General features: G+C 39.2%; 1 protein-coding gene across 50 annotated transcripts in view; it reads left to right on the top strand.

Annotated features, from left to right (window-relative positions):
- The window catches only part of LOC101737083 (zinc finger protein ZFP2), a 37,419-nt gene extending 24,110 nt beyond the window's left edge, over positions 1–13,309 (top strand). For 5 of the 50 annotated variants that reach the window (XM_021351693.3, XM_062675802.1, XM_021351694.3 and 2 more), the window contains 14 exons: positions 66–176; positions 585–695; positions 836–946; positions 1,424–1,507; positions 2,093–2,263; positions 2,528–2,698; positions 2,847–3,017; positions 3,235–3,405; positions 4,005–4,074; positions 5,136–5,297; positions 6,570–6,701; positions 6,787–6,896; positions 7,562–7,644; positions 8,918–13,309. In XM_021351693.3, coding sequence (XP_021207368.2) covers positions 66–176; positions 585–695; positions 836–946; positions 1,424–1,507; positions 2,093–2,263; positions 2,528–2,698; positions 2,847–3,017; positions 3,235–3,405; positions 4,005–4,074; positions 5,136–5,297; positions 6,570–6,701; positions 6,787–6,896; positions 7,562–7,632 — 1,646 coding nt within the window. In that variant the 3' untranslated portion in view covers positions 7,633–7,644; positions 8,918–13,309. The remainder of the gene's footprint in view (positions 1–65; positions 177–584; positions 696–835; positions 947–1,423; positions 1,508–2,092; positions 2,264–2,527; positions 2,699–2,846; positions 3,018–3,234; positions 3,406–4,004; positions 4,075–5,135; positions 5,298–6,569; positions 6,702–6,786; positions 6,897–7,561; positions 7,645–8,917) is intronic. The other 45 variants (XM_021351702.3, XM_021351696.3, XM_062675819.1 and 42 more) reach the window with 35 other exon arrangements.

Here is a 13,309-nt window from a genome sequence, read left to right as displayed (position 1 = left end):
TTAAATAAAATTAAAAGTCATGCAGAAAAGTGCCTGTGTTGTTGGAATGTGGCCCTGGGTTCTAGATGAGCACATGCGCGCGTTGTTGGTGAAGAATCGGCCCTACAAGTGTGATCTCTGTCAAATGGCTTTCACGCAGAGCTCCAGCCTCAACCGACACAAGAAAATACACACGGGTGGGTTAATATGCACAAAGCCGCCACGTGACGCGTCCTATCAATAGCTAATGTCCTTTTAGGCTAGAATCGCCTTCCTTCCTCTTTTGTTTTAAAAGTTTGCAAACGTTATCATGTCATCAACGATAGTTTCATGCAGACGATTGCTGAAGAATTCTCGTGACAATGTGACGTTACGCCTTTAAGCGAATGAGGAGATCGAGGAATATTGCACCCTAGTCTTATCTATACGTGAAGCAAACTTATGCGTGACGTTAATCCTTGAGGCAGAACGGGAACGATTTTTTAGGGTTTTCATGTACCTCCCCCTGAATGTGTGTGAATGGTTTTCATAAATTATATTAAATAATAATAAGACAATTAGTTTGAGAGGGTTGCTTGCTATATCGAAAATCGTATAAATTATAGAGGAGCACAGACGAGCCCTGTTAGAGAAAGTGCGGCCGTACCAGTGCCACATCTGTTTTATGCGCTTCACTCAGAAGTCCAGCCTGGGACGACATGGGAAAATACACACCGGTAGGCCTTTTCCCCTAAAATCCTATAGTAGCATATGAATTTTATTTATTTAACGTTAGCACACGTAATAGGCAGCCTCATCGAATGGCAGTGCACAGACCGGGATCGTTGTTGTAGCTGTATTTTGTTGGTATTTCTAGAGGAGCACATCCAATCGCTGATCAACAAAGTGCGCCCCTATCAATGCGACATCTGTGACAAGCGGTTTACTCAGAAGTCCAGCCTTGGCACTCATAAACGTATCCATACCGGTGGGTCCCTTGATATTTCCTTTTGTTTTGTTCGATATCCAAGTCACAGTTGAAAGTTATATTTAAAATAAATTAAAACCCCTACTTCTTTGCAGTTGTGGCTTAGATATCTGATTTGTGAATAGTTTTAAGGGCTCCCATTTTAATTAATATTTTTTAAACGAAGGAATGAATGTTCGCGTTAGTTTTACGTTGATTTGTAGCTGTTTGTCAGACGAAACCTCAGATCGAGTAGGACGGCACGCTCAGAAACTATTCACAAAACTTTTCGAATTAAAGCATGCTGCGTACGTTGTGAGGTTTTCGTTGAGTAGGAAAAAAAATGTTTGATGGACAAATAAACGTATCAAATTCCCTCATGGTAGTGAATAATGTAAACTCAATTGGTATGCGGTTGTGGCGACATGTAGAATTATTTGTCCATCGTGGTTTTGTTTTGTTTCTCTGTCCCCTCGTGTCCGTGCGTTGGCGGCGCAGGGGAGCGGCCGTTCCAGTGCACCGTCTGCCTCAAGTCCTTCACGCAGAAGTGCGCGCTCAATTTGCACGAAAAAATACATACGGGTTAGTAGCCCACATATTTGTACTTCGCAACTTCTTCCGGTGCGACTAGAGATTTAAGACCCATCGTGCAGTCACAATCATATCACATTTCGCGCCATGCTTCTAATCCTAGTTTCCGTTGTCCGCCTAACCCGTTATGTCAATCTATCCCATAACCGACAGCATTCCACATGTCGTTGCTTCGAACTAACAATTCCACTAATTCATTACAGCGCGCTTAACGCACTTCTGCATTCGCTGATGATTATCTTATGATTTAGCTTCTCATACATACATGACGATTACCTGACAACTCACCCGTGACACGTGTTTAATTTCGATGATTTTATTATACCATTCTGTCATTTCTTCATGAATATTAATTCTTTCACAAAAGCGGTAATGCAATCGCAATAATGACGCACATTTGGCGCCTCGGTGTCGTACATGGACGCTATCAAAATTGGGTTTACAAAATTGGGGGTGAATCGGTCGTCGGGTGCGACGTGATAAGGTCGAGATTGGCGGGGGCGGGCGGCCAATGGCTCCATGCCACGTGGCGTCGGCGACGTGCGTTACTCGCTTTTGTGTGTGCACTGGGCGCAGTGCAAGGGCGTCCATTCGCGTGCGGGCTCTGCCCAGCGGCGTTCGCACGCCGGCCCTACCTGGACATTCACATGCGCACGCATACAGGCGAGCGGCCGTATCAATGCGACGCGTGTCTCAAGCGCTTCACGCAGAAGTCCAGCCTCAATATACATAAGAGGACGCACACAGGTGGGTGACAGCCGCGGGACGGACTGGCCGTCCGCCCGCCCCCTCCACTCGCACTCAGACTCTTCTCCGAATCTCTCCTCGGTCAGTTCCTTGACCAGTATTAGAATTCAATTATTGACCGAGAGCCGCGGTGTAATAGAGACGAAAGATTTGGAGCTGAGCCCCCGGCGAGCGGCGACCGGTCCGCGCCGCTACCTCCGTAGGGCGAGGGTGTCTAGCGCCCTTGCTGGCTGCAGCCGCTATAATGTATATGTTGGGCACCAGTCCAGGGAAGACCGTTCCAGTGCCTGTCGTGTCCCGCCGCCTTCACCTGCAAGCAATACCTGGAGATTCACACGCGCACCCATACTGGCGAGCGGCCCTATCAGTGCGACATCTGCCTGAAACGCTTCACGCAGAAGTCGAGTCTCAACATACACAAGCGGACGCACTCAGGTACGTGTCGTGCTCCGAGGTCGAGGGAGGTATGAACGCGCGATATGTGGGCTACTAGTGTATACTTTGCGTGTCGTATAGGGTGCGAGTCGCGGGGGAGGAGGGCGGTCCGCATCTCCCGTCGGCTAACGAGTCTATTCGTCCACAGTGCAGGGCCGGCCTTTCCAGTGCTTGCAGTGCCCTGCCGCCTTCACCTGCAAGCAGTACCTCGAGATACACAATCGCACGCACACCGGCGAACGGCCTTACCAATGCGACGTCTGCCTCAAGCGGTTCGCGCAAAAGTCAACACTCAACATACACAAACGAACGCACACAGGTATGTAACGTATAACGTGCGCATGCCTAACGTTTATTAATTCTAATTAAATAAAGCACTGTTCATTTTTGATATAGTTAATTAAAGTAGTCGGTGCCACATCACGACAAGCTTCGTGAATACACTTGACTTTTGTTTAATGATAATTTGTTTTCCTTTTTTTTTTCTTTTCTTCTATTTCTTTTTTGTTTAATTTGTCGCGTACGCCGGCCACCAGTGCAAGGTCGTCCGTATCAATGCATGGAGTGCCCGGCGGCGTTCACGTGCAAGCCGTACCTGGAGATACACACGCGCACGCACACGGGCGAACGTCCGTTTGAATGCGACGTCTGTTACAAACGCTTCACACAGAAATCGACGCTCAACATACACAAGCGCATTCATACCGGTATGGATTAGCAGAACTGATGACGTCATTAATCTTGTGTGTCCGCTAATTATAGGAGCTTCCCGGTAATGCAAAGTACGATCATGATAATTGCTTTCGAAAGACACATTTACTTCGTTGCTTTGTTGGTGAACGGTTACACGAAACGCGTTTCGACTTTGCAAGCATTCACTTGTTCCTTCCTAGCGTTGTGTCAGCACGTTCGGGTACTGTTAAGAAGACGGCAAATTGCGTTAAACAGGTACCCGTGTGAATAGAGTTCTCTTGTGAATGATGTTGCACCGACAACTTAGATGTTTTATAGTCATCTCTCGTTACGTCATTTCTGCCATCACTGTGTATCGATAGTTGTCCATCATTATTATAGTACCTTGGCTTTAGATTCATTAATTTTAGATTGCATTAAACTATTCAAAGTGTACGCTGTATATTTTTCTAATAGCATCTTGCCGTCTTTCTAACATTATTAATTTTGCATTAACTTCCGCTTTTTCGTGTGCGTATCTTGTGATTACGTTGCCCGTTGCTTTATGTAGCTGTTGCTTTAAACGCTATTCTGTAGATATCACACAAAAGTTAACTTGAAATATATTTTTCAGGTGAACGTCCTTACGCGTGTGATATTTGCCAGAAACGGTTCGCCGTGAAGAGTTATGTAACGGCTCATAGGTACGTTCGAGAGATTTCGTTTGCTCTTAAGGGGGGTTGGGGGGGGGTGTTGGGGAATTGCGAATGCGTATCAGACGCCATTTCCAAACGTTGTTGAGTGAGCTCGAGTGAGTCGAGGTTGACCCTTAGTCCGGCCCTGTCTTCTCGGGTGTCTCCCCTTGAAGCAATCTGACGTTCGCAATGTAAAATACTAAATTTGACTGTGGTATCAATCAGCCTAAAATAACATCACCCCATCTCTTCCAGTGGATGTCGTATAGGCAATACCAATGGGCAATAGCGTTCTCTGTACCATACGAGTATACGACAACTAAAATTTACCGGTGGGAGGACGTACGAAGGGCCCGATAGGTGCCTACAACATCCTGCCTATACAGCCACGAAACATCTTGCCATTCGATTTGAAGAGTTAGGCATTAAACAATACAATTGAGATTTCGTCCTCGTGTCTCAGGCTGGATGGAGACATTCGTGTTGTGATGTCTATAGGCTTCAGTTACCGCTAGGCATCAAGCCAGTCTGACGCGAGCACGCGACACAACGTCTTCTCGCATTAAAACTATATAATCTCAAAACTTACAAATTTTACAGGATTAATCATCTTTGTAACATTTATTTTTTATTTTTTACCAGTTACATTATCTGTCTTTTAAAATAAGATCAAATTATGTATTAATTTTGTTGATAGTAGTCAAAACATAGGTCAACTAAAAAAAAAACTAAAACTAAACTACGCTCTTTTGACAGTATTTATGAGAAAAATACTGGTGATACCAAATGTTTAGCATATTAACTCAATTTCGAATATTTTTGGATTTTTTTTATTGCTTAGATGGGTGCACGAGCTCCCAGCCCACCTGGTGTTAAGTGGTTACTGGAGCCCATAGACATCTACAACGTAAATGCGCCACCCATCTTGAGATATAAGTTCTAAGGTCTCAGTATAGTTACAACGGCTACCTCACCCTTCAAACCGAAACGCATTACTACTTTACGGCAGAAACAGGCGGGGTGGTGATACCTACCATCCGCCTGGTTGTTGACAATGGGCATCATTGCAGGTGGTCCCACGTGGCGGACAAGCCTCTGAACTGCGACCGATGCTCGATGACGTTCACGTCCAAGTCCCAGTTCGCACTCCACATCCGCACGCACGCAGCCGGCTCGTGCTACGAGTGCAGCGTCTGCGGACGGAGCTTCGTCAGAGACAGCTATCTAATACGGTAGAAGTTGTTTATTAATCTTCTAAACTAATATATAAATCTACAGTAGTTTTACGGATGTTCCGTTATAACTACTGAACCATGCATCCGATTGACTTGAAACTCGGTATCCATGCAGAAAATACATGTACTTAATGGATAGGCTACACCAGTTGCGGGGACGTTAATGATCAGAATCTTTGTGGGGGTGAGAAATAATATTATTAATTTTAAATGCCAGCTAGCTACAGCTAGGTACAGCTAGTTACTTATAATAATAACAATAAGGGACTTTATGGCGGGAACGCGAGGAATGAGGTTGTGTGATTTGTTTTATTGGGCAGTGAAGTTTTTTATTTTATTCATGAAAACTAACTCTGTCAAGCGATTTTTTTTGAATTGTTTTCTCATAATACAGGATATTTTCATTAAAATAATCTTTACATGAAAGCCATAAGTAAGATAATTCAAAAGTTGTCATATTTTAAATATGACCCTTTAAACTTAACTAAACTAAAAACATTCATGTCTATAAATAAATACGACAGTGTTAATTCCTGGTTCGTAATTTTACATAACCATAGATCTACAGCTCGAGTAGCTAGCTTAGGGACTAGATAATGACCCAAGCAACTCTTTATTCCGAGAAAATGCGTTTCGTTACTATTGATATTTTTATTACAAGTTTAAATAAAACCCGTAAAATGACGTGGCATGTCTATAATATTATGTAGGAAATTGTTTTTAAAAGAATCACCATAAAGATTTGTATATTTGAATCTTATTAACTACCATGGTAATTTTTATTAAAATTGTAATTGTAACATTTCAAAAAAATATAGTAGTATTAGGACTTTTTGGCGGGAACGCGAGAAGTGAAGTTGTGTGATTTGTTTTATTTTGTCTATTTAGTGTTTCTTCAGGTTTAAATGTCTAATAACGGTGGTTTATTAACTGTTTAATATCTGTGAAAGTGCACAAATGTGGGAAAATGAAACAAAGGCGCTGGACGTAACTTCTCGTGATCCTTCAAAAAGTCCACTGAAAAAATCTCAGGAAATGACCACCATTTTACTGATATTATTTTACATTCAATATCATCTCTTTTCATTTAGTTTCATCCCAGTTGATTAATGTCTCAAATTAATTATCTTCATTTCATTTCACTCCATATTATCATTTTTCATAAAAATAAGAATAAAATTAAAATAAGACATGACTGTAAAGGTCTTAGTTACAAGGTCATAAAATCCCTTAAAAAAATATACTAGTATTATTTTGTACGTTTTGCAGCCATCACAATCGCGTACACCGCGACAACCACAGCAACATGTCGGCGAACAGCATTGGCATTAACAGCGTCGCCACGAACACAAACAACTCGAACAACAGCAACTACGACTCGCCCGGCGTTTGTGACTTGAGGTCAGCACTCAGTACTCAAAGCGCCCCGACACATCGATACAACTTCTCGAACTTAGGACTGTTTGTAATCTAATTTAATTTGCAGCTTTGTTCCGATGGTGAACCGATACATGACGTCACAGGGAACTCAAGTGTCCATGCAAGACACCCAAAGCAAGATGTCCGCAATGTCCCCGCAATCCATCGCCTCTATATGTAAGTTATATTGCAAGCTTTACCTGCTTTTAATAAAACTTTAATATCTCGTTATTCTCATATTCTTTTTCAATACGACAATAGGCTTCTTGCGATGTTATTATTGCCATATAAAAAAAACTATTTTTTTTAATAGATTTAAAAAAATTAAGTTTGAATACTCTGATGAAAATTGCTGGTTATGAATAAATGGAGTTCTTTTCTAATCCATTGGAATGAAATAAAATTAATCTGCAGTGAAATTATGGGAATTAACTGAGACTTCAGTGGGCTTCATCGATAAACGCCAGAAGCGACTTCCAGTGAAATTTTCCGCGACTAGTGCCCCTACAGATAATGAACGGTCAATCAGCGATCGTCTAAACTAAAAGAAACACTATATAGTATTAACAAAATAAAAAATAATTCAAGTGACATTAATTTTCGTTTCCTTTCAATAAGTTTTGTTTGCTTTAATATTATCAACAGTTTGAATATAGTATCAAATTATGTGTACGGGCTGAAACGAACCCTTTTCGGTATTGAAGCGATAATTTGCAATTCCATTCATAAACATAATATAATACCTCAACCAGTATGTTTAAACTGGGCGCTCTCTCTTCCTTTCTATGCTAGTTATTTTTAATTCCTGCGTTATTTTACAACTATGACGTCATTTGTTCTAGCGTCGCCCCCTCCCTCGCATACGCCCACGCCGCAGCCGCAGATGTCCGGCCAGCTGCATCTAGCAGACTGATCCGCGCGACAGGTATGTACCGCGGCGAACCCGCTCGCCCGACAGGGCTTTACGCACTTGCATCCCTTGATAGGGTTGCCCTTATAAAACAAATGTTTTTGCCTACAAACGCCATGAAACATTTGCAACTCGTGGTTTTAGAAGTATGTACAATGCAATTGCAATTAGATCTTATAATGTAATATATAATGTCTTGAAAAGCAAGCACCCCACGCTTTTTTCACAACAAAATCATTCTTTTCTTACACTATTTTTAATTCAAATTTATGAAATTATTTTTTTATTGTTTTAGTTACATTTTGTATAAAAGCGTATTTTGTTAGTTTTTTTAAACTATTATTATTATTTATCATTTTAAAGTTGAATTTCAATATTTCAATTTTTTTAAGTACTAAATTGTCATCGGTCCTTAATAAGTATACCAAATTTCGAGTTAATCCGACGTTTTGAAGGGGGTCAAAATCATGTTCAAAGATTAAGCGTATTAATGATCTTATACCAGTGATCGGTAAACCGGGGCTATTGACATGGAATATTGTTATACTTCGAGTGATGAAAAGCTGTTTGGTTTAAGCGATATTTTTGCAACTTTATAAAGTTAAAAATTTGGAATTTTGCAACTTTATAAAGTTTAAAATTTGGAAAAAATATCATAATAAAAAACACTTCTTAAGCTATATCAATGGAGTAAACTTAATAAAAGTTCAATTAATAACATCGATCTGTTGATCTTAATACCAAATAAAATTAATTACAAAGATAAATGTCGCGTATTAAGCGAAATGTCGCTTAAACCAACTAGCCTTTCATCCCCCGACTTATTATTATCTTTCCTTGTAAGAGACGAGTCAACATTTTTTAAACACAAAGCTATTAAAATTTTAGTTAAAAAAAATATTACTCTTTAAATTCAAATGTGTGTAAACTATAATTGGCTTTTTTGGTTGACAAGGTTGCCAACCACTGTCCTTGACTAATTAAAACATGTTATAGCTAATAAATACATAAATACTATTTAGAACTGTCATAATTAAATAGACTAATACTGTAAGACGCATCTAATAATAACCACCTCTACGATGACACAAGCGAGCATTACTGACAAAAATCGCAGAGCCAACTATCGATGTTAAGTTAATTGATAAGTTTTCTCGTCTCTATTTCACATTTCTTTTTTTATTTAATAGATACGAGCTTCGTTACTAAATACGTAGATATGTATATATAAATAAACATGGCGCTTGGATGAACATTTCCGTAATTTAAAAAAAAAATTCTCTTTCAGCCGTCGGGGGAGGGACGGGCGGCGCAGTGCACACACTCGGCAGCCTTCGGCAGGAGCAGCTACGTCACGCGGAGCCCGGGGCTCCTCACTTAGAGATGGTCGGCATGGACTCATGCAGTGATTTTTTTTGTCCAGTTATTTATTTTATTTGTTGAGTTTGAGAGTGCGAATATCGTTAGCACGGGGTGAAGTTGAGTGCGAATCCGGGAGTCGGGTTTCGTTGCGCTTGTGGAATCCCTCGGCGACGGCGGACGAGGACTCGGCTGTAGGGCGCAGCGTGCCGCCTATGACACTGTACATTGTGATTGTACCCGCAACTGTGATCTATCTATCCTGTCACGGAGTTCATTTTATCGATACTTAAAACTCTCATCGTTTAGAACGTAGGCCTAAAATTTTTGATCTCATATTCTAATTTGCTTAGTGGTTAGAAATTTTTTCGGGAAATCGTAAATGTAAATCTCCCAACGGCGAAATTCTAAATTTTAATGTTGTCGTACGCTTATTCATCCCCCATTGACGTTTTCATTAGGCGTAGTGGAATGTAACGATATCTTATTGCGATGCTTTAACTTAGAACGTGTCTGTGTATATCGAAGTTCAGTGATTTTATACAACTATTATTACTGTTCACAATGAAAATTAATGTATTTTGATCAGCAAATGTACAGGACCTAATGCGAGACACCATTCACATAAGATAAAACTATACGTATACAAAAAAAAATCAAGTTTCATGTAATATATACATATATGTATTAAAGTAAGTACAAAATAGTACCGTAAACGACAGTCCTGAAAGGCCATATTCAAAGGTTCACAAAATTTATGATAATTATATGTTATTGGAGAAATCCAGAGAAGTGCCTGTATGCAACATAAATTGGCAATATTTTATAAATGTATTACGTATGCAGAATAACGTTCAATGTCGGTGTTTTGTGTGAATTCGTATGTGAAATTCATGGCAATAATATTTGTGCGACTATTAGACGTCGGCGAGTGGTTCCTCCTCCCCGCTGCGGGGACGGGCCGCGGAGCTCCTCACTGACTTTGTGCCTTCTAGCGGACAGTGACGTCAGCACGACGTTGCGGTCGCTGTTCTCTGACGTCAGCACGGCGTCGCGTTCGCTGTTCTGTGACGTCAGCACGGGGTCGCGGTCGCTGCTCGCTGTGACGTCAGCACGGCGTCGCGGGCGCTGCTCGCTGTGACGTCAGCACGGCGTCGCGGTCGCTGTTCGCTGTGTCGTGAGAGCGTAGTGCAATCTCGATGTCTCGCCGTGTACGTGAGCGCGTGTTAGATGATAACATTTTTTTCCATAAATATTTTTTTCGAATAATAGCGATTACGATTAGTGTATAGAGCAGTAGTCTTCCAGTACGTTGAGTCAGTACTCGGGCGCGGGAGGGCAGCCCGGCGTCCGCTGCGGGGGTTCCTTTAGGTTTGCCATTGTTGATATCAAAGATAGATTGGTGCCATTTCTGTGTAAATGAAGCGGTAGTGTAAGTTTAGTTAAGTCTGCAGGTCAGGGTAGAACTGGAAATTAAAATTTTTGTAAGGGAAACTATATTCTCATAGTGTATTCACTGGAACGTATACCTTTATTATTGTTTGGTTTAAAGATTTATATAAAGTTTTCCTTTTTAAATTTATTTTCATTCTAAACGTATGTGTCCATGTGCTGGGTCAGAATTGTAAATAAACGGTAGTATTTATTTATTCGAGTTTATCTACAGTTTATTGATGATGTAAAAAAGTATTATTCGTAGAACTGTCCCCCTTATACAAAGTTTAGTGAACTGAATTTGTAATTGACGTGAGCAATAGTAAACAACTTTGGAAATACAAAATTAAAAAAAAAGTAGATTATAGGAAGTATACATATAATATTATGATATACATATAGATATCGTTTGATAGTCCTCGATATTTTTTTATATTTTGATAGGTCTGTATATGAAAAGGAAAAAAAATAACATGAAAAATAGGCCAATATCTTATTATCATTTAACTATATTTGTACACAGTATGTTAAGATAATATAACAGAACGGATGCATTTACTTGCCCTGAATTGTGAAAGTGTAATGTTGAACTATCCCGATTCATGAATTCTTTAATGTCGTAGTAAGTTTCTCTAACCAAGCCATTGATAACAGTATTATTTAGACAAACTAGAACTTGGTTAAAGTTTAGTTTAAAAACAACAAAAAATATTACATCTACCATAATGGACATTACCGTTGAACAACCATAGTTATCAATAGTTTGTATAAATCATTGTCGGTTATCGTGTTATATATTATATTCTATCAATAGATAATAATTGTGAATGCAAATAGGAACACCAACATAGTGAAACTAGGTATGTTATAATGAAATTGAAGTACTTTTAACTTCAAACGAGTCGCCGAGACTTATTGTTCCTTCACAACTAACAGTTAATATATTTTGTTATTATATGTTCAGTTTGTATTGTATTGTTTTTATGATCTTTATTGAAATGTTGTCGTCTCGGCGTTCGTACGATAAAGTTAAGGACACGTATCGGCCCTACTTGTTTACGAAACAAAACGAATTTACTCTGAACGTATACCTGATTTAATTAGTCTTTATACTTTGGACAATAGGTATATCGCGTAACAAAGTAGGGCTAAACCTGTACAATATTAGCGGAGTGAAGGAACACAAACTAAATTTAGGGATACCTTCGAGTGTGGCAAGGTTCTGCATACTGATGTTAGTAAACTATATTTACGAAGCCCACAATAGACCGATGTGTTATGTACGTTGTCAGTTTTCGGTTATATAAACGAGCCATCTCTTTGTCTACTTAATTACATATGTAGAAAAGACTGAGGAATTCACAACTTAAAATAATACTCACGGTGATCATTGGCGAACTTGTGTATTCGTTGATTTGTTTGACCGTTCGACATCGGTGTGCTTGGTGCGAGTTTTTTAACTTCTCGATCGCGTTAAAGTTAACACAAATTTGTATTTAGTTGGAACACCTCCTCTTAAAAAACTCTCGCTAAGCACACAGTGTGCTTAGTGTGAGTTTTTTAATGTTCTCGATAGTTAGTTAAGTCGAAGTTAATTCAAATTTGTATACAGTCGGAACAGCGCCCCTAGCGGCAAACGTAGGCAAAAGTTCCGACTCCATACAAATTTAAGTTAACTTTTACACTATCGAGAAAGTAAAAAAACTCTCACTAAGCACACTGATCGGTTGTGGTGACGGACCAACCTGCTTTCTTTAATACGTTTTGTTTGGAGAAATCATACATATCTATGTTGGATAAGAACGGATACCTCCAGTGTGGAGACAGACTAGTCTCGGAGCCAACGGCCTCCGTCAGGTACATTCACTTGAACGCAGTAGTTCTACAGTGAGCCTTGTGTAATCATTAATTGTCTAAGGTACATAAATATTTAGTTATATTGTATCGTTAGATCTATGCGAACTTCCGCTTTGCCAACATATTTGCGTTGCTTATTTTATATAATCAAATGAGAGTACAGCCTAAGGATTTTAACTTTTTTTTTTATTATTAATACTGAGAGCTATTTCTAAGTCGCTGATTTTATACTAAACTATTTATAAATGAAACTAAATTAACGGCTGTAAGCCAAACATACCAAGTTTTGGAGTGATTTACATCCTTTTAATTGCAATTTTAATTAAAAATCTACGAACAAACATCATGGCATGATGATTTATTGTTAAGCGCGGTCATTTAGTTATAGCTCTACAGAGTTTTTAATGACCAATGTTTTACTTAACCGTTTCGTTTATTCATTACGTTAAAATTTTTAGGCTAGTTTATATTCTGAATAAGTTAGGTTTGTTAAACTATGGTGTATTGGATTGCACGTAAACACGATCGCCCTCACAGCCTCCTCTACTGCTGTATGTAGTTGTTTTTATAGTCTGATATATTGTGATAGTTATTCTTATTGGTTTGTTTACCTTAAACTAAAAGTCTTTCTTATTGTTTATTGTTATTACTTAAGTATATATCCTTAGCAGTCAGCGGAGACGCAGAGGGGGCTGCGAGAGCATCCAGTAGTCAGCATTATGTATATGCTTTAATGTGATTTTACATGTACTCTTTATATATTAGCCTCTCATAAATCAATGTTATAATTAGCGAACTAACAAGAATTAATTTTATATTTTTTTGTTTATAGTGAGATCGAAATAAAAATTAAAGAGTTTATATTTTAATTTTACAAAAAGTTTACAATTTAAAGTTTATTGTTTAGTGCTCACTTTGCAGAGCTCTAATAAAAAAATAAATATAATTAATTGCAAAATAACAAGTCAAGGTTCTTTTAGAAGTCGCCATGTAGTGGAGAAAATAAACGTGCCATGATATTTGTGGCGAA

The sequence above is a fragment of the Bombyx mori genome, chromosome 3, assembly GCF_030269925.1.
Source record: "Bombyx mori chromosome 3, ASM3026992v2".
Taxonomy (NCBI): Eukaryota; Metazoa; Arthropoda; class Insecta; order Lepidoptera; family Bombycidae; genus Bombyx; species Bombyx mori.
The sequence above is the reverse complement of the archived record's forward strand: the minus strand, read 5'-3'. Positions and strand labels throughout refer to the sequence as shown.